Genomic DNA, 24261 nt, shown 5'->3' with positions numbered 1-24261 from the left:
TGTAAAGATTAAGAGAGTCCCAAAACTAAAGACTGCGCAATGTTCCCGCCACTGCAAACACTAGTGCAAACACTGCTGTTTGCAGGTCCCTCACGGCCTTCGGACTTCGGCATCCGACGGAGGGCGAACAGCTGAGAGCGGCACGGATGCCATGGGCGGGTTTGAGATCTAACATTTCACCACTACCCGGACCGAACCATGGATGGATCTGCCGGCAGACGCATCCGGCTGGGCCCGCGGGAGGTGGCCCTGGGCTCGGCGGACCTGCAGCGCCTCCAGCCCGCCAACCACCTGCTGGGGGACGCGGCGGCACTCAGGCGGGAAATGGCGGACAAGGGGTGAGAAACAAAACTCCTGCATGTCCCGCTGACTAACACCGCGCTAAGTGGCCTCAGATCCTGACATATCCAAACACCGGACACCGTGGGACCGGATCCGTCAGATCATGCCGACAGAGTCGGGACGGATACGGCAAAAGGGCGTTATCCCAGCACAACGCCTGACGAATTTATTTCGGGTGGATCGGAATGTGCGTTGTTAAAGGTCAAGGTTCAATTTCAGTAGTCTAAAATACAGAAGGCTGTAGTGCAGGTGTCTTCAATACAGAACAGCGATAAAGGTTCAATATCAATAGCCTGAAATGCAAAACTTTTTTTCCCAAGTTATCTCTTCATCCGGGGCCTTCATGACCGGCAGGAAGTGCTGGACGCGCGTCTCGAGGTCATTAAGTACGTCAAGGTGAGTTTGTAGGTCATCACGTACGTCAAGGTAAGTTTGTAGGTCATCACGTACGTCAAGGTAAGTTTGTAGGTCATCACGTACGTCAACAGGGGTGCCAAAGAATACATACGAATTTTACGGAATACATACGAATTTTACGGAATACATACGATCCATTACTAGAAACATACGATTCGTACGGAATACATACGATCCATTACGCAGAAACATACGATCCGTACGGAATACATACGATCCATTACGCGGAATACATACGGTCCTTACTAATTTGGAGAAATGTGCCTGGATCACGTGACACCGGCGGCAAATTCAAGATGGCTTCCTCGTAACCAGTTCTTCGTACGACATCTTCTGATAATGGCGTATCCCACACGGCTAATCCCATACGGCTAAACTCTATCCCATACGGCTAAACTCTATCCCATACGGCTAAACTCTATCCCATACGGCTAAACTCTATCCCATACGGCTAAACTCTATCCCATACGGCTAAACTCTATCCCATACGGCTAAACTCTATCCCATACGGCTAAACTCTCAAATCTCAAGCTGCACTAAATTAAGACTGATGCAGGCTTAGACCAACTAGGGGACCAGACATAACTAGATTCGGTGTTAGCGCGATGGCCAGCAAATTAGTAAGGATCGTATGTATTCCGCGTAATGGATCGTATGTATTCCGTACGGATCGTATGTTTCTGCGTAATGGATCGTATGTATTCCGTACGGAACGTATGTTTCTAGTAATGGATCGTATGTATTCCGTCAAATTCGTATGTATTCCGTCAAATTCGATCGTATGTATTCCGTACGGATCGTATGTTTCTAGTAATGGATCGTATGTACTCCGTACGGATCGTATGTTTCTAGTAATGGATCGTATGTATTCCGTAAAATTCGTATGTATTCCGTAAAATTCGTATGTATTCTTTGGCACCCCTGGTCAAGGTGAGTTTGGAGGTCATCAAGTACGTCAAGGTGAGTTTGGAGGTTTTTAAATACGCTATATATCTATCAATATATCAATATATCTATATATCTATATATCTATATATCTATTTACCTCTCACTCTTTCTTTATATGTATATATATATATATATATATATGAATATATATATTTAGAGAGAGAGAGAGAGAGCGAGAGACACAGAGAGAGAGAGAGAGAGAGAGAGAGAGAGAGAGAGAGAGAGAGAGAGAGAGAGAGAGAGAGAGAGAGAGAGAGAGAGAGAGAGAGGTAAATGAATAGATAGATATATGGCCAACTTGATATTTCATATTTGAAGAAAACGTTCCGCTTTGTGCAATGATGAAGAAACGCCTGGTTTCCTTTTGTGTAGGAATCAGGAGAAGGGAAATTGGATACCTCGTTTCCATGGCAACAAGGAGTTCTGGATTCAAGATGCGGCCGGGGATGTGTTCCATTTATGGAGGTCAGTACGGTCGTGAAGGTGACGTCAGAACAAAGGGACATGTCTACTTAAATGCTTTGTATGGCAAAAATGCTTATCAAGTTAAAGCTATCCAACTGGTACAGTGTACGCAGGCGCAAGCTCATGACGACTAGGACCTCGCCAGCTATAGCTAGACATGTTAACTGCGCGTCTTGACGATACATCCACAGAACAAGTTGGAGGGAACTGCTTTGTTCACACTATCATTTGTCAACACTAATAATTTGTCCACATGCTACTTTAGATATAATGGCATGCAGCAGTTTCTAAATGCTCTCCTGATCGTTTGTCCGCAGGGTAAGAACTCCATCACGCATTCTGGCGCCGTTCTGAAGGTCATCGAGGGACCAAGACGTGAGTAACTTACTACTGCTCTCTGATAGCGATCGTATTGTTTTTTTCTTACTCTCACTTTCTCGGAATGTTTACTGTCTTGTTTGAAGACTTTCTCTAAAGCATTGCGTACATGTTGCTGTATAATACTCTAGTCTGATTTTTCTATGTTTAAAAATGTTATAAACCAGCATACATGGCGTCCGTTTCACAGCCCGTGCCTTCTTCCACTCCCTTCTGGGCGCTGAGCCTCAAACATTCGACTTCAAGTGGCTAAGGTAGGCTTAACAACCTGGGTACCATACCATAGCTAAGGTAGGCTTAATTACCCGGGTACCATCCCATGGCTAAAGTAGGTTTAATTACCCGGGTACCATACCAAGGCTAAGGTAGGCTTAACAACCTGGGTACCATACCATAGCTAAGGTAGGCTTAATTACCCGGGTACCATACCATGGCTAAAGTAGGTTTAATTACCCGGGTACCATACCATGGCTAAGGTAGGCTTAACAACCTGGGTACCATACCATAGCTAAGGTAGGCTTAACAACCTGGGTACCATACCATAGCTAAAGTAGGTTTAACTACCCGGGTACCATACCATGGCTAAGGTAGGCTTAACAACCTGGGTACCATACCATAGCTAAAGTAGGTTTAATTACCCGGGTACCATACCATGGCTAAGGTAGGCTTAACAACCTGGGTACCATACCATAGCTAAAGTAGGTTTAATTACCCGGGTACCATACCATGGCTAAGGTAGGCTTAACAACCTGGGTACCATACCATAGCTAAAGTAGGTTTAATTACCCGGGTACCATACCATGGCTAAGGTAGGCTTAACAACCTGGGTACCATACCATGGCTAAAGTAGGTTTAATTACCCGGGTACCATACCATGGCTAAGGTAGGCTTAACAACCTGGGTACCATACCATAGCTAAAGTAGGTTTAATTACCCGGGTACCATACCATGGCTAAGGTAGGCTTAATAACCTGGGTACCATACCAAGGCTAAAGTAGGTTTAATTACCCGGGTACCATACCATGGCTAAGGTAGGCTTAACAACCTGGGTACCATACCATAGCTAAGGTAGGCTTAATTACCCGGGTACCATCCCATGGCTAAAGTAGGTTTAATTACCCGGGTACCATACCATGGCTAAGGTAGGCTTAACAACCTGGGTACCATACCATAGCTAAAGTAGGTTTAATTACCCGGGTACCATACCATGGCTAAGGTAGGCTTAACAACCTGGGTACCATACCATAGCTAAGGTAGGCTTAATTACCCGGGTACCATCCCATGGCTAAAGTAGGTTTAATTACCCGGGTACCATACCAAGGCTAAGGTAGGCTTAACAACCTGGGTACCATATCATAGCTAAAGTAGGTTTAATTACCCGGGTACCATACCATGGCTAAGGTAGGCTTAACAACCTGGGTACCATACCATAGCTAAAGTAGGTTTAATTACCCGGGTACCATACCATGGCTAAGGTAGGCTTAACAACCTGGGTACCATACCATAGCTAAAGTAGGTTTAATTACCCGGGTACCATACCATGGCTAAGGTAGGCTTAATAACCTGGGTACCATACCATAGCTAAAGTAGGTTTAATTACCCGGGTACCATACCATGGCTAAGGTAGGCTTAACAACCTGGGTACCATACCATGGCTAAGGTAGGCTTAACAACCTGGGTACCATACCATGGCTAAAGTAGGTTTAGTTACCCGAGTTCTACCATGGCTAAGGTAGGCTTAACAACCTGGGTACCATACCATAGCTAAAGTAGGTTTAATTACCTGGGTACCATACCATAGCTAAGGTTGCCTGCTGCTGTTCAACAGAGCCATGTGTTTGTCGCTGCTGTTCTTTCATTGAGCCATGTGTTTGTTGCTGTTGAGCCATGTGTTTTTATTGCTGTTGTTCAACAGAGCAATGTACAACGAAGGTTTTACCGGCGCTCACGTGGACTGGGTGTACATGTCACGTGGTACGGACCAGGTCTACACCATGTGGACACCGCTGGGAGACGTTACCATGGAGATGGGCACCCTGGCCGTCTGCGAGGGTTCCCATAAACTCCGCAGGTGTGTGTTTGACGGTATGCACACGTCAGTAGTTAATGTGCACACGTCTGTAGTTAATGTGCACACGTCTGTAGTTAATGTGTACACGTCTTTAGTTAATGTGTACACGTCTGTAGTTAATGTGTACACGTCTGCAGTTAATGTGTACACGTCTGTAGTTAATGTGCGCACGTTTGTAGTTAATGTGCACGCGTTTGTAGTTAATTTGCACACGTCTGTAGTTAATTTGCACACGTCAGTATTTACGTTGGTTTGGTCTGTACGCCTGTGTTTGAGTGTTCGTATGTGTGTGTTTGTGTGTGTGTGTTTGTGTGTGTGTGTGTTTGTTTGTTTGTTTGTTTGTTTGATTGTGTGCACATGGGGACGCTTGTGCGTGCGTTCCTGACAACATCAGTGTACATTAACAACACTACTCTCACCATAGGAACTCAACATATGAAGACTAATATTCGATATTTCACCCTGACATCACTTAAACTGCCAAATCAGAATTGCACGGAGTCGGGTTAAGATTCTTGTTTGCTCTCCAGTTTCCAGCACTTCCAGGATACTTACGGGAGTCTGGACATTGAAGAAGCAAAGCTTAAAGGTCAGACAAGCTCTTTATGTTTATAGTGAATAGTTTTATCGTAGTAGTTTACTGAAGAAAGATAAAAAAAGAAACGAATTATACAGAAATAATTTCACGTACGCGTATTGAAATATAGGGCGGACTAATCATTAAGCTAACTGACATCACGGCTTTGAAGCGTTGTCAGCACGGATGGTCTGCGTTATCCAGGAAATGGACTATAGGGGTAACTTTCTTTATTTGTGATGAATTTTTACTTTTTTTCTCCTTTTATACAACTCTGATCTTTTAACAGACTAACACATGCTCTCCATGTTGAGTTCCTCAGTGATAGTTAGCTAAACGTTTAATCGATTCATTAGTACATTTCTTGAGAACTCTTTATTCCATACCAGCAGGCAGCCAAACCAATGAATGAAATGCGAACTTTGTTGCTATAGAAACTAATTGGATTAGGCCTTTTATTTGGAATCCTTGTGTTGCCATAGGAACCGTCTCGTTTGTGCCAGGTGCAGTTATGATAAACATTGTGTTGCCATAGGAACTGGCTCGTTTGTGCGTGGTACAGTTATAATAAACCTTGTTTTGCCATAGGAACCGGCTCGTTTGTGCCTGGTACATTGATGACAAACCCTGTGTTGCCATAGGAACCGGCTCGAATGTGCCTGGTACAGTTATGGTAAACCTTGCGTTGCCTTAGGAACCGTCTCGTTTGTGCCTGGTACATTGATAACAAACCCTGTGTTTCCATAGGAACCGGCTCGAATGTGCCTGGTACATTGATAACAAACCCTGTGTTGCCATAGGAACGGGGTGGTTCACGGAGGACCCGCTGGAGATCACGAGGCGGTTCGGGGGTCAGTGGAAGTCCGCAGATTTCCGAGCCGGCGACGCTCTCATCTTCACCATGCGGTAAAACGTCACACCAGTAGAGATACTGTTTGGCTGTTCCTTTCGGGCTTTATGTCTTCTGAAAGCGGTCTCTGATTTGCATGTTTACAACTTGCCTATATTCTCCCTCAGAACCGTGCACATGTCGACTGTGAACTGCACACAGTTTGCCCGGGTCAGCTGCGATACAAGGTGAGCGAAATCAAAGGTTTATAAACCATTTAGGTCTCTTTATTTCTACATAGTACGAAGTTTAAAGGAGCATTTCACTCCCAGGGTACATGGATTAAGGAAATGATTATTGTTGAAAAGAGGGCTGAGGTTATTTATGTCTTTATTGCTATAGGTGGCAGCCGGCCGGGGTGCCCTCGGACCCTCGGTTCTCGGGAGACTTGCGTCCGGAAGGCCCGAGGTTCGGCGTGTTTGGCAAAGACGGGGACGTAAAAAACGTCGAAGTGACCATGGAGGAGCTAAAGGAGAAGTGGGGGTTCGGCCAACTGTCGGACTAAAGGAGAAGTGGGGGTTAGGCCAACTGTCGGACTAAAGGAGAAGTGGGGGTTAGGCCAACTGTCGAGCTAAAGGAGAAGTGGGGGTTAGGCCAACTGTCGAGCTAAAGGAGAAGTGGGGGTTCGGCCAACTGTCGGACTAAAGGAGAAGTGGGGGTTAGGCCAACTGTCGGACTAAAGGAGAAGTGGGGGTTAGGCCAACTGTCGAGCTAAAGGAGAAGTGGGGGTTAGGCCAACTGTCGAGCTAAAGGAGAAGTGGGGGTTAGGCCAACTGTCGAGCTAAAGGAGAAGTGGGGGTTAGGCCAACTGTATTATAAAAGTAGAGGCAAGAAATATCCAACAAATGACGTGTGGCAAGAGCAGATTAGATCATTTGGGGTAGAATTATTTGGAAAAAAAAATTAGAAAAAAAACGTTATAAAACTAGTTGTACTAACATCCTATAAAATTGGGCCAGGGTGGATTGAGTAAGGAAAACGCTGACATCGTTTCCCTTGTCAGATGGTTTAGTTTTGCCTACGTGAAACTAGCCCGAGTGTCATATTTGTCAGATGATTCGGTTTTGCCTACGTGAAACTAGCCTGAGTGTCATATTTGTCAGATGATTCGGTTTTGCCTACGTGAAACTAGCCTGAGTGCCATATTTGTCAGATGATTCGGTTTTGCCTACGTGAAACTAGCCTGAGTGCCATATTTGTCAGATGATTCGGTTTTGCCTACGTGAGACTAGCCTGAGTGTAATATTTGTCAGATGATTCGGTTTTGCCTACGTGAAACTAGCCTGAGTGCCATATTTGTCAGATGATTCGGTTTTGCCTACGTGAGACTAGCCTGAGTGCCATATTTGTCAGATGATTCGGTTTTGCCTACGTGAGACTAGCCTGAGTGTAATATTTGTCAGATGATTCGGTTTTGCCTACGTGAAACTAGCCTGAGTGCCATATTTGTCAGATGATTCGGTTTTGCCTACGTGAGACTAGCCTGAGTGTAATATTTGTCAGATGATTCGGTTTTGCCTACGTGAAACTAGCCTGAGTGCCATATTTGTCAGATGATTCGGTTTTGCCTACGTGAAACTAGCCTGAGTGCCATATTTGTCAGATGATTCGGTTTTGCCTACGTGAGACTAGCCTGAGTGTAATATTTGTCAGATGATTCGGTTTTGCCTACGTGAAACTAGCCTGAGTGCCATATTTGTCAGATGATTCGGTTTTGCCTACGTGAGACTAGCCTGAGTGCCATATTTGTCAGATGATTCGGTTTTGCCTACGTGAGACTAGCCTGAGTGTAATATTTGTCAGATGATTCGGTTTTGCCTACGTGAAACTAGCCTGAGTGCCATATTTGTCAGATGATTCGGTTTTGCCTACGTGAGACTAGCCTGAGTGTAATATTTGTCAGATGATGCGGTTTTTACCTACGTGAAACTAGCCTGAGTGTCAAATTTGTCAGATGATTCGGTTTTGCCTACGTGAAACTAGCCTGAGTGCCATATTTGTCAGATGATTCGGTTTTGCCTACGTGAAACTAGCCTGAGTGCCATATTTGTCAGATGATGCGGTTTTACCTACGTGAAACTAGCCTGAGAGTCATATTTCTCAGATGATTCGGTTTTGCCTACGTGAAACGCATCGGTTTGAAGTATTTGTACCACCGCTTCCCTGCAACTGAAGGTTAAACACCACCGCACCAGCCAAGAATTTCTATCCGTTATGAGCGACTAGGGATCTATGAACATTGTACAATCTTGCGCTACTTTAAAATCCGCGCTGGCATTCCGATATACAGAAAGGCTGTGATGGATATACTTGGATATATTTCGTTCCAGTCGAGCGTGTCGTGTTGGCAAGGCCGCTACAAAGTGTTGGGCTTGTACTGGGCTAGTATGTAAGAAAGAGAATCTAGATAGGATGCTGTGGTATGTGGGACAAATACTGCTTAGAGCTTTGCAGCATAGACGTATGCCATATGTCAGCAAAGTAGAGTCGGAGCCCTGATCATATAACATTCTGCAACAATTATACATGTATACCTCCTAGGTATGCAGTTCTAGCATTTATCATATATGTGCCAAAATGTAGAGCCATATTCAACACAACCATGTTTACCTCGGTATATGACAACATATAGTCCATATCAGACGCACCGAGGAGCAAGGCGTTCTGCAGAGGTAAGAGAGGTTGACAGGCTCACTGGTGGAATAAATTTCAGCATAAGCCTCGGATACCACAAATCTTGCGCGGCCTGATCCTGTTTATCCCGTAGAGCCTGATTTATCATGCCTAAAGCGCGCCAGCAAACAGTCGATCACAAATCAAGAAGTTGGAGTAAGCTGATAGATTGACTTATATATAGACGAGATGTATATATATATATATATATATATATATATATATATATATATATATATACATCTCGTCTCGTCCTATAGCAACAGTTTCTTTCCAAAAAATTCCAACATATGGAACTCTCACGATGACAGCTTTCCCCCTCCCATGTGCAACCTGCAAGCCTTCAAACCAATGTTCACCGCTAACTCCTAGCATAATCGTCTCCATCTCCCAGCGAGGTAGTTCAATGCCTATGAGTGGACAACTATAACCATACCTTAAAGAAGCCCCCGCACTGACGTAAAGAGTGGGGGAAATACCCCATTTTCTTCTGACAGAGAACACATGGGTGGCGTTTTTGCCTCTCTTGATGAGGAGGTTCTTCTACTGCAACAAGTGGGCGGAAAGCTTAGCATTATCATCAGCGTATCAAATGTACTAAGGAATGTACAGGGCCGTGTGCACGGTGTCTGCTCGCTTACAGGAGTCAGCAGGCAGGAGACGTTAGTACTGCTGTATACGCGACTGTGCGGGGGGCAACAGTGAACAGTGCTGCTCCGCACAGGGCCGTGTGCACGGTGTCCGCTCGCTTACAGGAGTCAGCAGGCAGGAAGCCTCCACACAGGGCCGTGTGCACGGTGTCCGCTCGCTTACAGGAGTCAGCAGGCAGGAGGCGTTCACACAGGGCCGTGTGCACGGTGTCCGCTCGCTTACAGGAGTCAGCAGGCAGGAAGCCTCCACACAGGGCCGTGTGCACGGTGTCCGCTCGCTTACAGGAGTCAGCAGGCAGGAGGCCTCCACACAGGGCCGTGTGCACGGTGTCCGCTCGCTTACAGGAGTCAGCAGGCAGGAGGCGTTAGTACTGCTGTATACGCGACTGTGCGGGGGGCAACAGTGAACAGTGCTGCTCCGCACAGGGCCGTGTGCACGGTGTCCGCTCGCTTACAGGAGTCAGCAGGCAGGAAGCCTCCACACAGGGCCGTGTGCACGGTGTCCGCTCGCTTACAGGAGTCAGCAGGCAGGAGGCGTTCACACAGGGCCGTGTGCACGGTGTCCGCTCGCTTACAGGAGTCAGCAGGCAGGAAGCCTCCACACAGGGCCGTGTGCACGGTGTCCGCTCGCTTACAGGAGTCAGCAGGCAGGAGGCCTTCACACAGGGCCGTGTGCACGGTGTCCGCTCGCTTACAGGAGTCAGCAGGCAGGAGGCGTTAGTACTGCTTTATACGCGACTGTGCGGGAGGCAACAGTGAACAGTGCTTACAGGAGTCAGCAGGCAGGAGGCGAGCCGTGTGCAGTGACGAACATGGCGTCTGGACTCGTCTCCAGGTACGGCGTAGTCCTGGTCCTGACGGCGTGGCTTCAGACAGGTGAGTTTGCGTCAAGCTTTGTCTCAGTCAGGTACGTGAGTCTATTCCTCTGTTACATTTCCTGGTGGCGACTTGGGACATCCATGTGGGACTTGAAGTGGGTCAATGATGGATGCGGCTTCTTACTAATAGGCAGACTGTATACATGATACATTCGGATAGGAGGATGCCATCAGTGTTTCTTGGAAGATAAACACAAATCTGTCAAATCTGTCAAATATGTGAGAGTAGGAGATAAAACATGAATCTGAAATGGAGAAATACTGCGTTCTAGTCTGGCTGCCTGGGATGAGGAAAGGTACAATTGCTCAGTAGCGTATGTTTCTCCAATCCCGATCCGCACGGCTTAGCTAACGTGCTCCAGCCCCGGGCCACCTGGCTCAGCTAACGTGCTCCAGCCCCGGTCCACCTGGCTCAGCTAACGTGTTCCAGCCCCGGGCCACCTGGCTCAGCTAACGTGCTCCAGCCCCGGGCCACCTGGCTCAGCTAACGTGTTCCAGCCCCGGGCCACCTGGCTCAGCTAACGTGTTCCAGCCCCGGTCCACCTGGCTCAGCTAACGTGTTCCAGCCCCGGGCCACCTGGCTCAGCTAACGTGCTCCAGCCCCGGGCCACCTGGCTCAGCTAACGTGTTCCAGCCCCGGGCCACCTGGCTCAGCTAACGTGTTCCAGCCCCGGTCCACCTGGCTCAGCTAACGTGTTCCAGCCCCGGGCCACCTGGCTCAGCTAACGTGTTCCAGCCCCGGGCCACCTGGCTCAGCTAACGTGCTGCAGCCCCGGTCCACCTGGCTCAGCTAACGTGTTCGGTCCTGATGAACCGTCTCATTAGGACCTTGCCAGTTGCCACGCACGCGGAGGCAGCGGGGATCGAAAACCACGACTATAAAGGAGAAGCACGCGTTAACGAGAAATCGGTTTTCCTGCTGTCTTCGTTTTGCATGTAAATTAGTCGATACTGCATCTCACATGTCACAGGTATTATAGGACACATGTCACCCGGAACGTAGCTAAATCCTTCTCATGATAAACTAAGGAAAAGAAACCCTGGTACGTCTGACTGCAAGCAGTTAGGGCTGTTCCTTGTGTAGTCAGTGGAAATGGACGTTTCGCGATGTCCCATGCAACCCTAACTTACCCTACATTCAAACAACAGATGCCTCTTTGCGACGTATTTGGAATATTCAACTACTTTGAATTCTGAAAAGCAGGAGTAAAGAGTAAGCTAGACGAGTAATGGTAAGTCATTTGCATCGAATGTGACTTGCGAAAACCATTGGAACAATTATCCTTGTGGGCTTCATTGAAATGAACCCAATTAAATGTTCCTCGCCGCGCGTCTTGCATCTTCATTACCTGCTCCTGACAACCCCCGGGTGAGCGACGCGTGGCTGGACGCGATTGCTTTCATGCACAAACCCCGTGTGAAGGTCGCACGCCCACAGCCCAGACTGGCACATGACCCGGGCGGTGAAGCTGACAACCCGGAATGAAATTACAGGGACCTTCCAGCTGAGCTGAACGGGAAATTACAGGGACCTTTAACTAAGCTGAAAGGGAAAGTGCAAAAGGAAGATCAATATGCGACCTGCCGATCACATCTACTGCTTTTTCTGTCACGTTCCTATTTTGGCCTACTTGAAATGGAAACATGGAGTAGAAATAGAAAGAAAGGCACTTTTCAATCTTCAGGGGTTCTTAGTTTAATATGCCGGACATCCTTTTTGCACTAAGTTTTATTGAATCTGATTCTAATTGAATCGTGACATGTGATTACGACGTCATTAATTATTCAAATTTGTAATTGCTACTTCAAATCCGGTGACCTAAAATAGTAAATGATTAGGTTTTATCGCATAGATCAATACATAACGTTGGACACTGCTAGAAGAAATAGGGTTCGAGCATTCATGACTTGAAGTCGTCATTTGCATTAAGTGCTGGTGAAAATGTCCTCCTTAATTATAACGCCAGGATTAGCTGCTTAGAAAATGTGCCCAGCCATCATACGTAGTATACCTGGACACTTTGCAATTCACAAATTCAATACTCTGGCAGGCGTGCTAGAAGCCAGAGCAATGACTGCGCTGGAGGGATGCTTCAAAAGGCTTTCACTGAGAGACATACAGAGAATGGGGATCGTCTTAGGAGCGGTGAAGGCCAATCACTCATCAAGGCTGAAGACGCATGTTGATAGTAAAATTTTGCCTGTTGAAAAAAGATGCAAAGCGAATCTAATCGCAGATAAAAGGTTCCGATTGAAATCTGCTAGAAAAGAGTGTATTATTCTATCAACATATATGTAGGCATCTAGCTGACACTTATTCCTTGATGTGCATCTAAAGTGGATTTCCCGAATGGCGAACTGCCTTATCTCTCCCTGGGGCCGAAATGTGCACATCTGTTACATGCCAGCGTGGCTGGAGGATAGCGCACTTTTCTCAAGCAGCTCTTTTCGTTCAAGCACAGGGAGGTCCAGATGTTCCTTACATTTGAACCACAATGACATGTCAGCTGTTCTTAATCAACACCGAAGTTAGATAAGGATGGAGGGTCGGGCGGCTTAATGTAAGGCTTCGAACATTTTACAGCGGACAGATCTATCCAAGTCCACATGGGTGTATAACTGAGTTATATTAATGTGAGGCACTGGAGCCGTTCATAAACATTGAGAATAGCTTTATCTAAATTGGACATATGTAGTTATGTACTTCAGGATGGATGATTAACTGGGAGGCGAAACAAGGCGATGCATCGTATTCCGTCATAAATACCAGGTGCACTGCTACAGGTCATTACCGCACTGCTGCAAGCTATGGCATTATCGCACTGCTACAAGTCATTATCGTACTGCTGCAAGGCATTATCGCACTGCTGCAAGCTAAGTAATTATCGTACTGCTGTAGGTCATTATCGCACTGCTACAAGGCATTATCGCACTGCTGCAAGTCATTATCGCACTGCTGCAAGGCATTATCGCACTGCTGCAAGGCATTATCGCACTGCAGCAAGTCATCATCGCACTCCTGCGAGACCTTTTGATCATATGACACTGTTGTAAGTCATTTTCGCACTGCTGCAAGTCATTATCGCACTGATGATGATTATCCACTGTGTTCTGCAGCTCAGGTAGTTGTGGAAACAACCTCTGACTGCATTCTTCATTTCTTTCCACTGCGTCTTCTTTCCTGCAAGCTGCCGTAGCTCTCTGATTTTCTTTGCAGTTTTTTAATCGCACTGCTGCAATTCATTATCACTCTGCTGCAAGTCATTATCGCACTGCCACAAGATATTATCACACTGCTGCAAGTCATTATCGCACTGCTGTAAGTCATTATCGCACTGCTACAAGTCATTATCGCACTGCTACAAGGCATTATCGTACTGCTACTAGGCATTATCGCACTGCTGCAGGTCATTATTGCAATGTAACAAGTCATTATCGCACTGCTACAAGTCATTATCGCACTGCTACAAGTCATTATCGCACTGCTGCAAGTCATTATCGCACTGCTGCAAGTAATTGTCGCACTGCTCCAAGGCATTGCTGCCTTCTTCATCGATCTGATGAGTGATAACAGATTAAAATGTGTTAAACAGACGGAGTGGGTACATGTCACATGGCATAGTTGAGTTTGTTATTTTGTAAGATATCCAGACAAACTGCAACAAAACGCACCTGCTTATTAGACTGTAGATCTGAATGAACATAACGTGAATGTAAAACTTGGGTTTATGATTGTGAACCTGTCGACATTAATCTGCACTGCTTGTCCGTGAACCCTACAGTCTCTACAGTGTGTTTAATTCCGTTGTCATGTAAATGATTGATAATCAAATATCAAAGACTGGAGGTGCGTCGCACTACGTGATGTGAATGTACTGCCAGGTTTTAATACCCTGCACGGAATATTTCTCCTCGTGGGCATAGAAAGCACATAATCCAAACAGATCGAAACCCAGCTTCCAAATCCCAGCCTTAGAGGACCATTTGGTAATAACAAATCCTGAAAAGGGCTGCTATTCTGGATAACCACACACCGTAAAGCGCTACACGGTAATGGTACCGGCCTGTATTGTTCTGAGAAATAGAACAAGTAGATGGCATGGCGAAGAAAAGTAATATCGAGCTGACGTGCAGAGTTTCTCTGCTATTCCCCGCACGTCCCTCTGCCCGAAGCGGTCACCCCAACCTGGCCCTGGTTATTCTTCTCGTGGTCCCTTAACTGTCGTAATGTGCTTATTGGAATTACTTCGGCGTCTTAACAAAGTTATGGTAACGACCAGAGTGCCGATGAACTTGATTAGGAAATATTATACTTACAACGCAGCTTTCCAACTGAACTTGCATTGGTGGTGCTCGCCAAATGATATTTTTTTAAAGTACATTTTCAGATAATCAGGTATGAGGCAAATATTTATGGGTCGTCAGGCCGTGGCCATTTCTCATTGATATTCTCTTTGAACATCGAGTTGATCCCGCGGTTTTAAAGGCATCATGATAATTTGAAGTTTCGGCCACAAAATATTGAACATCGATACACGCGGCTTGACTGTCACTTTAACCTCCGGAAGATTGAAAGTGTTAATTCGATATGTACAAGGAAGGCCGCCCTGAACGGGTCGATGTTCCAAAGCTGAATACATGTTGGCCTTGTTTTACGAGCAGAGGCAGTGACCTCCCGCCTCCAAAATAATAGTTCATGATATTTGACGTTCTTCTTAATGGAAGACAGACAGCTACATCTATTTGCTTTGATCGTACAATAAGCGATGTTAGATTAGCTTGCCAAAGAATCAGACAGGGTCATTTTAACTAAACAAAACGTTATTTTACTTTAACAAAAACAAACAAAAAATGATAATCTGTCTTGGGAATGATTGATATAGCAGCAGCAGCAGAGAAGAACAGTACATAAAGAGAGTGCATTGAACCTACTGACACTTGATAACCGTGTATTCTGTTTCGAGTGAACGGGGCATCTTTCCGAGAGAGGCCGGAGCCGGTTGCAGTCCTCCGTGGCCAGACTTCGGTCATGAAGTGCGCATTCATCGGACTGGCTGATGACGACACAGTGATATGGGAAGGGGGACCGGACGAGAAGACAATATCTTACAATAGGAACGTCCTGAAGGCCTACAGACGCCATAAGATTGTCGGCGATAGTTCCAAGGGAGAATTCAACTTGGAAATCAGGGATTCTCTGTTGAAGGACGACGGGAAATACAGCTGCTACACTCACCCGGATGATGCCGCCGATGCCGCACTGACAGTGGTCGGTGAGTACCGCCAAAGTGATCCATACCCACCCTCCCGAGCAGGCCCGATATGCTCGGTACCCCCGCCCCCTCCCCCCCCCCCCCCCCCCCCACCCTACCGACCCTGCCATTATATCCACCGCACTGACAGTGGTCGGTGAGTACCGCCAAAGTAATCTATCCTGAAAAGAACGATTTGGTACAATGAAAGCTACACGATCTAGTCCAATCCACTTTGTTGTGTTCCAAAGTATGTTTGATGATATATGTATCAGGAAAGTATTACATGTTTTAGTTCCGATGCCGACTCCGCCGACCATATCAGGCGGAGAGCTGACCCTGACGGCAGGTCATCAGCTGTCCCTCACCTGCCGAGCGTCAGGTGGGCACCCCGCAGCTCGGCTCACCTGGCTGAACGGGACACAGCCGTTTAGGTAAGGCCATTTTATTTATGTACATTTTATATACTTATCTCATAGACATGTGACTAAATAAGTTAGAACCGGTAAATAGCATTATCTTAACCCTACACGATGCGACAGGTCGGCGACTATGTCAACCAATGAAGACCAAACCCTGGAGCTGTTCCTCCCGCGGCTGACCAAATGGGACAACGGCGCCAACTTCACCTGCCTAGCCGACCAGGGCTTCCCGCAACTCGCCAGGACAAAGGCCTCGTCTAGGATCCTGAGAGTCAAGTGTGAGTTTAATGTTTTATACAGGATCCTGAGAGTCAAGTGTGAGTCTGGTGTTTTATACAGGATCCTGACAGTTAAGGCTGAGTCTGGTGTTTTATACAGGATCCTGAGAGTCAAGTGTGAGTCTGATGTTTCACACAGGATCCTGAGAGTCAAGTGTGAGTCTGGTATTTATACAGGATCCTGAGAGTCAAGAGTGAGTCTTGTGTTTTATACAGGATCATGAGTGTCAAGTGTAGGTCTGATGTTTTATTCAGGATCCTGACAGTCAAGTGTGAGTCTCGTGTTTTATACAGGATCCTGAGAGTCAAGTGTGAGTCTGATATTTATACAGGATCCTGAGAGTCAAGAGTGAGTCTTGTGTTTTATACAGGATCATGAGTGTCAAGTGTAGGTCTGATGTTTTATTCAGGATCCTGACAGTCAAGTGTGAGTCTGATGTTTTATTCAGGATCCTGAGAGTCAAGAGTGAGTCTGGTATTTTATACAGAAACTTATAACTGAACGTATATATATAGATATATAATTTTTGCGTTTCGGTGCTTTCGCACCGAAACGCAATGTCCTGGCTTTTACCTTCAAGCATGCATGCTTGGTTCAACACTGTGTCGCACACAATAAGACCTTATATGGCAATACGTTCTCAAATCCTTGTATAGCCGTTGCCTTATATGGCAAGAGAGCAGGAAAAGGCACGCACGCCAGATTTGCATGTGACACAGGACGGCGACCGCATGTAAATGCTACAACTGTTCGGAAATATCATTGCATTGTGGTTTCGGACTTTGATATCCTGAAAAATGACCATATTACATCTATTCCACAAGATTGCAGAAGAAAAAAAATGATTTCGTCAAGAAAACGAGCAAAAATCGGCATAAATGATACCATATAGTGAGGTTATAGCATTACGTCCAGAGTAAATAGTTACGTACCGCAGCTTGGCCGATCTGGCAACGCCAAGCACTTCGGACCCAGAGGATCCGGGTTCGTCTCCGTGCATGGATTTTTTTTTTCTTTTTAGATATTGAATATCAAAAATATATATTGATATTATATTAATCTATCAATATCATATTTATGAATATCATTTTTTTCATTAATAAATAAAGAAATATTTTATATTTGTTATTTTTAAATATTCATTTAATATATACAAGGCCTTTGTCTTATGTATTTTGCGGCATAAATGCCGAGAGACGAACTTTTATTTTTATCTCAAAATGCGTTTTACACGTTTGTCTTTGACTAGCCCGGTAGAAATCAAGCGGATCGTCGTCTGGTCCTTCAATATCAAGGGAGTTTGTCAGATATCCTGGCGCGAGGTTCTCAGCAGCGTGACGTTTAAACTTCAAAACGTTTTACTCAAAATTTGAGCGGAGTAGAGGGTTAAGTGTTGACCCCAAATAATGGTAATGTTTTCCCGAAAATTCCTTGAAAATGGAACGATTAAGAAAGACACCAGGACTTCATAGCGTGCCGAATACCGGGGCGTGGTCACATCTTGGAGACGCGCCGAGCGACAGCGGCAGATGGGGGGTGCGCACTTTATTAAGGTTTTTCTGTGAAGTATCTCAGCTGGCGTGATTGGGGTTGCGGTGAAGCCCAAATCGGGGGTGCGCACTTTATTTGGGGTGCGTCCTTTATTAGAAGAAATACGGTAGCTGTTGATTTGTTTGACATTTGGTAGTCATTTTAGATAGAACCTTAGCTGTTATGAACTTCTATTTCACTTAATTACCATAGTGCTGATGATTCAATGGTGCTTTTTCAAATTTTATGTTTTATTGCGTGCCATGTACATAATTACATTGATAGCTTTTATAATGAGCCTATTATACATTTTACAAATAAGCACAAGTTGTAGGCCAAGACCAGCTTTTTCAAAAGCACTTAAGTTAAGTGACGTAACTTCAAAATTGCTTTCCCCAATCTGCCTTTCTCTATTAAAACAGTACTCATTTCCCAAAATGACAATTTTTCTTATAGACTGAACAGCCCTTGAGTGACTTCCTCTGGCAGATTTTACTTCAAGTAAAGGGAAAAGACAATTCACACTTATAAACGTAGCCGAAACGCCAGCTTTTTTTAAAAGCTCTTGTTTTTTTTAAATCAAACAAAATTATTGCGTGGCAAACGGCAATGAAAATGACGTAATGACAAAATATATACTTCATGAAATTAAAGGGAAGTTATACTTAACATCTGATCACCCCCCAGACCCGCCGGTGGTGCAGGTGCCGAGTCCGTCCGTGCACGTGAGGGAGGGCGAGCCGGCCAGTCTCAACTGCATGGTGGACAGCAACCCCAAATCCACTGTGACGTGGCGGAAACTGGGGGATAGTCTTCGGTCATTCAACATGCCTAGGTAAATAATCTGTCGGATATCTCACAAGGCATTATGGCATGAGACACAATGCTGACAGTTATTAGGCCTGTAGGTGATTATTTACCCCACCACCAGCTGCATTAAAAGCTTTGTTTCATGTTAACTTTAGTCGATACTTTATAGTGTATATCTTAGGACAAAAAGTATGTATAAGGCGATATACTTGAGTACATATATGTTGTAATACAATTATACAACAACAATCATGATGATAATGCTCTGCTTTGAAACCCCCACACCTCACAGGGAGCACGTGCTGCAGATTACCAAGGCGTACAGGAACGACGGCGGACTGTACCAATGTGAGGCCGACAATGGGGTCCCTCCAGGGGGGGTTGGGACTATCACTCTTCAAGTGTACTGTAAGTAGCAGATGATGGCATGCAACTGACTACAAAAATCAAAGTCTTCTTATTGTTATTGCCTTTGTCTTTGTCAGATTGTTACTTTTAGAGGTATTGTTTGATATAAGCTAGTGCATTAATTTTGTTTCCGGTATATTCTGATTAATATCAGAAAAAGTATTCTAATGTTGTTTGATTTTAGAAAATCTGATGCACATTTAATAAAAATGCAAACCCATTTAATCGACTTCAGTTTGCATTTCACGTTGGAATAGCTGCAAACACCCTGCGGCCTGTCGTACCGAGACACATTTTTATAACCTTGTACGCTATGCTGATGTAACAGCCGATGGCGATGTAACTGTGTAAGTTTAACAGCCGCTGTATCTTAATACGCTATGCTGATGTAACAGTCGCTTTAACTGTGTACGTTATGATGCTGTAACAGCCGCCGTATCTTTATACGCTATGCTGATGTAACAGTCGCTTTAACTGTGAACGTTATGATGCTGTAACAGTCGCTGTAACTGTATACGTTATGCTGATGTAGCTGCCGCTGCAACTGTTTAAGTTATGCTGATGTAATGGCCGCTGTAACTGTGTAAGTTAGGCTGATGTTACAGCTATAACTGTGTACTATATGCTTATGTGACAGCCGCTGCTTTCTTGGCCCGCAGATCCCCCTACTATAGCCGCCACCACGGAAGACAAAGTGACGATGCAGTTCGGGCAGGATGACCGGTACCTCCAGTGCCTGGCTGCCGGGAACCCCGAACCTCACGTCCGCTGGCGGCGGAAGGATACAAGTCTGTACTGGGACAACCCGCTCCGCTTCCACCGGGTGCGGTACGACGTGCAGGGCACGTATCAATGCGTGGCTGCCAGCGACGGCTTCCGGGAAGTCACCAAGGACGTGTACGTCGACGTCGTAGGTCTGTGAAATGTCGTACTCGGCCGCCTTTTGCTCGGTACCTACTCTGTCAGTGTCAAGGTTAGCTTTTATCCTGATTGTTTCTGGCACTTTAATCTAGCTTGGGATTTGGGACAAGATTGTTTAAGGCCCGAACTGTCCAAAGTGTCCAGAGCTAACAATTCTCAGAATAGGATTAAAGCAATTTGTCCACTGTTTTCGTTTTCAATTCAGGAAAGCCATCCATCCATAGTGGTCTCTCAGCACTTGTCGTCACCGCAGGAAGTAACGCGAGATTTCACTGCGAGATTCTCGGTGACCCCTTGCCCAGTCAGGTGACCTGGTTCTGGCGAAACAAGCAATCAGCTGAGATTGTTGTCATGGCGACAGATGGAAGCATGTCAATAGTCCAAAAGCCGGTACGGACTATCATTATTACTAACATGATGGGTAATCATGCGACATGCCATATTTAAGCTCTGTGGATGATTTTGAAAAAAAAGGGGGGAGACCCAGACACTCAGTGCAGAGGACTGGTTATGGAAAATCAAGGCAAACACAAGACTTCATCCGGCAGCTCCCTCTACAAAAGTTTTACACCATCAATGGTGTTCTAATTGTGCTTTTGGTCCTTTCAGTGTTTCCAAAATGTCAGCCATTTTATTGCTGATTATAGAAATGTATACAGCAAAGTAAAAACGATCCATCATGTGATGACTCCCATACAGACGGAGGAAGGTATGTCCAGCACGCTTCTCCTGAAGGATGTCGGGAAAGCTCAGGAAGGGACGTACATCTGCCAAGCCGCCAACATGTTCGGGGAGGCGCGGAGGGAGATTCATCTGGAGGTGACAGGTAAAAAAACACAAGTTATGCAGAAAGCCAGAGTTACACACTACCTTTCTTACAAACGTTTAACATTTTCCTCTTTCGTTCGCGTTCTTAGCTTGCGATATAAATATGCACGTGTTTTTAGCTTTTAACGCATATTCAGGTAAGCTAGTACCTAAGCCTTGAGCATCACTAGCATCACTATATAATTGTCCTGACGATGTACTGAGTATCACCCAACGTATAGAAGAATCCAGATGAATTAAAACAGCGTTGATCCATCCTTGTGTTGGTTTGTAAATTACTCTTTTCATTGTGTTAGACAGAAGAGGAATTAAAATGATTACCTTTAGAAATAATTCTCTGCCTTTGCTCTGTGTTTTTTGCCAGTGGATAAACGATTATCTAAAAGACAAACCTCAGTATCTGTGTTTTATCCGTACCGAATGTAAAACGACACATTTACTTGGTGATTTGACTGAAGGATTGAATATTAAAAAGAGCCGGTATGGTTGTTTTCGGTTCCATTGAATGTAGGCTCTTATGGATCTCTGGTCGCCATCTCCGTCTCCATGGCGACTGTTGTCCTGGGGATCGTGGCCGCGGTTATCGTTTGCGTGGCAGTCAAGAAGCGATGGGTCTGTTGGAACACCAAGCAAGGTACAGCCAACGGCGAAATTAGCTTGTACAGCCCTTAAACCTGTACAAAAAACGAACTTTTTCTCTTTTTTGTTCTTTATTGGTGAGATGTCCTTCGAAACATTAACCCCACCTAAACCGGAGGAGGGGGGGGGGGGGGGGGGGGGGGGTTGGCTAAAAGTGCCCTAGCCAAATTTGACATGGTGTAATTGCCTAACGACGTGTGCCAGGATTATCAGACGTGGTGATTTTTCCTAGAATTTAGAATTTCCTAGAATTTACAATTTTAGAATAATAGTATAAGTTTGGCATTTTTTGTGTTGTCACGGCAACGGGTTTCTGACAGGCATATTTTACGAAATTCACTAATATTAAGCTTAAACAATGAGGTTTCAAGGTTTTCTGCTTCAATCACACTTCTTTTTATACATTTTAACACCATATATGATTTAATGTTGCTTTCATGATTTAATATTGATAGATTATGCTAATTTGATGACGTCATCAGTCATATTCAAGATGGCGGCCAACATCATTAGTTTAGCTATATACAGGCTTTTCCGCTTCAAATTCGTCATTACGTGTTTTTTTAAAACAAAAACAAACATTCAAATTAACGTTTTAAGTCCATTTTCATTGTCATTTGGTGTTAAAAATTGTAAAAAATGTTACTTGTCAATAACTTTCGCTTAGAACAACATCAATGACGTCATAATCACGTCATACTACGTCATAACGATACAAAAATTTCAAGAGTGATTAATCTTTACATATACATCACCCCTGCAAATTTGGTGATGATACATTATATCGTGTGAAAGCTATGACGGGGGGGGGGGGGGGGGGGGCGAATGAGCCCAGCACCACCACCCCCCACCCCCCGTCCCAGGGATCCCCAAAAAAGCTCGGTATAGATAGGGTTAAGAACGATGAAGAACTAACTTGCTATATTACCTACCTCTTTATTAAGTAAAGGTAGTTTGTTACGCATTTTTTTTTCAACCTGATAACAATAACCTGTTTTACATAAATGATTCAGACACGTCCACGCTGTCCTCTACCCGCTCGATGCCTGCCGTCCCGAAGTCCGTGAAGAGGCTGGGGCATGGTACGAACGACTCCGGTGTGGAGGACCTGGAACTGCAGGAGTTGGACGGGACCCTGAAGCCGCGCCCGCCGCCTCGGGGGGACAAACAGTGGGCGTCCGTGGGACTGTCTTACACCCGTGAGTAAAACTTGGAAAATTCTAACGGAATGAGCTTTCTGAAGGAGTAGACGGCAAGAAACTAGACCAGCTCAGCGCCCTGCCTGCCTTTTAATGCAAACAACGTGTATCTTTCTGGTGGATGGGATTTCTGATTTACCAACTGCACGCAGCTCTACTTTAACGGGCCTCATAATATCCTTTCCTCAGGTCTGGCGCATGCGCACGCCACCACTTTACCGCCCTACACAACGGTGGAGCGGCATCGGCCGGACGGGGAGGACATCCGGTCACGTGGGGGCATACCGGAAGAGGCCATCATGTCAGACCCAGAGTACATTGCGGTGCGTATCGAGCCCAAAAGCGTCGTGTCAAATTTGCGGATTTCGAAACATTGTTTTTTACAGATGACTCCCCAGATCACTTGGGATGAATGTAGTACATTTCAGCATATGCCATTTAACTTTAATCAACCATTGGTTCCCAACCTCTTCAGGTTCCTGCCCCTACCCCACCGACTCGGGACAAGAGACGATGGAGCCGACAAGCGCCATCTAGCGGCTCACGCCTGTCCTGCAGTGTGCGTGAGGATGATGATGGCATGCAGGCCGACAGCATCTAATGTTCTTTAGAAACGTGTCTGGGATAAAGGCGTGTCTGCGATAAAAGCGTGTCTGTGATAATAGCGTGTCTGTAATAAAAGCGTGTCTGCGATAAAAGCGTGTCTGCGATAAAAGCGTGTCTGCGATAAAAGCGTGTCTGGGATAAAAGCGTGTCTCGGATAAAAGCGTGTCTGGAATAAAAGCGTGTCTGGGATGAACTGTAAATTACAACTCTGCTAAAAATTACCGTGAGGGTTCCGTAAGTCAAAATGTAAATAGAAATGGCTTTGACTGAAGAGCAGACTTTAAAGTAAACAGACAAAAGCTAACGCAGATGAATCAGCTACGATAAAGTAAACATTTGACCTGGTTCCAGACAGCATCTGCCGAAAGTCATTTTGCGGGTTTCTCAGCATAGGATCGAAATTTGCGTGGTTCGTAGAACAGTCAAACCTGGTCTCAGCAGCCATTGAAGTGGCTAAGGGGGGTTGGATGCTCCAGGCAAATGGGTTAGTTAGCCGGTGGATTTGTACATACATGCCTGATTATGCAAGGCGTATCCAAGCACGTGAAGTACCAAATTTCACAATAATATTGTACATCTAGGCATTCTAACTGTTGTTCAGTTGCATCCATCTTCAGCATAGTGAAGGTTATTGTTAAGGTTGAAGTGTGTATTAAAAGGGATAGGCGTCGCTTTTAGGGGCAGCCACGGTCTGTACCTCTGTCATTAAAACGTATGCCTTAAAGTGTTCAAACGACTTTTTAATGTGTTGCTGTCTACTACGTACATCTGAATCGTAACTGATCATACTGGGAACTCCTTTCAGTCCTTTGACTGACTTCGAGGGCGATTCACGTCTCCCTGTAGATTTTTGTATGCAAGCTGTGTTCCTGTCATGGCGGCGTTCTGCAGGTATTCCTCTGGATTCCTACAAACCTTGCGGACCGTAAGCCAACCTCTGCTGCCACAGGAGAAGTCAACACTCAAAGAAGCAGGTTTGCTAAAGATGCATTCCAGTCCAAGAGGCTGTAAAGGTGGGAAAATCCGTATATGTCCAATTTCAACCACTATCGAAAACAGGCCGGCGTCCCCGGCACAAA

The 24261-nt window shown here is 45.4% G+C and overlaps 4 protein-coding genes across 5 annotated transcripts; all 4 read left to right on the top strand.

Moving 5' to 3' along the window:
• Positions 1-88: 88 nt before the first annotated feature.
• On the top strand, positions 89-8822 carry LOC136428382 (uncharacterized). Of its 2 annotated transcripts, XM_066417852.1 has the most exons (11): positions 89-338; positions 663-720; positions 1702-1719; positions 2080-2172; positions 2490-2547; positions 2741-2804; positions 4466-4621; positions 5152-5210; positions 5999-6104; positions 6216-6275; positions 6430-8822. In XM_066417852.1, the coding sequence occupies exons 1-11, from the start codon at positions 199-201 to the stop codon at positions 6590-6592; spliced, it is 975 nt and encodes a 324-aa protein (XP_066273949.1). In that variant the 5' UTR covers positions 89-198; the 3' UTR covers positions 6593-8822. The 2 variants fall into 2 exon arrangements, with proteins under 2 accessions (XP_066273949.1, XP_066273940.1); XM_066417843.1 differs by lacking the exon at positions 1702-1719 and having other exon boundaries at positions 90-338; positions 663-738.
• A 1363-nt stretch (positions 8823-10185) lies between these two features.
• Positions 10186-18610, top strand: LOC136446372 (kin of IRRE-like protein 1). Its single transcript, XM_066444719.1, has 5 exons — positions 10186-10286; positions 15253-15561; positions 15836-15974; positions 16083-16240; positions 18459-18610. Exons 1-5 carry the CDS (start codon positions 10223-10225, stop codon positions 18608-18610), a joined length of 822 nt encoding a protein of 273 aa, XP_066300816.1. The 5' UTR covers positions 10186-10222.
• A 231-nt stretch (positions 18611-18841) lies between these two features.
• LOC136445982 (lachesin-like) lies at positions 18842-21410 on the top strand. Its single transcript, XM_066444243.1, has 5 exons — positions 18842-18989; positions 19649-19903; positions 20116-20300; positions 20610-20736; positions 21250-21410. The coding sequence occupies exons 1-5, from the start codon at positions 18842-18844 to the stop codon at positions 21408-21410; spliced, it is 876 nt and encodes a 291-aa protein (XP_066300340.1).
• Positions 21411-22252: 842 nt separating this feature from the next.
• Positions 22253-23919, top strand: LOC136427662 (uncharacterized). The gene is made up of 3 exons (XM_066416712.1): positions 22253-22576; positions 22766-22899; positions 23052-23919. Exons 1-3 carry the CDS (start codon positions 22420-22422, stop codon positions 23175-23177), a joined length of 417 nt encoding a protein of 138 aa, XP_066272809.1. The 5' UTR covers positions 22253-22419; the 3' UTR covers positions 23178-23919.
• Positions 23920-24261: the final 342 nt, after the last annotated feature.

Source organism: Branchiostoma lanceolatum, chromosome 1 (assembly GCF_035083965.1).
Source record: "Branchiostoma lanceolatum isolate klBraLanc5 chromosome 1, klBraLanc5.hap2, whole genome shotgun sequence".
In the NCBI taxonomy this organism is placed as follows: Eukaryota; Metazoa; Chordata; class Leptocardii; order Amphioxiformes; family Branchiostomatidae; genus Branchiostoma; species Branchiostoma lanceolatum.
The sequence above is the reverse complement of the archived record's forward strand: the minus strand, read 5'-3'. Positions and strand labels throughout refer to the sequence as shown.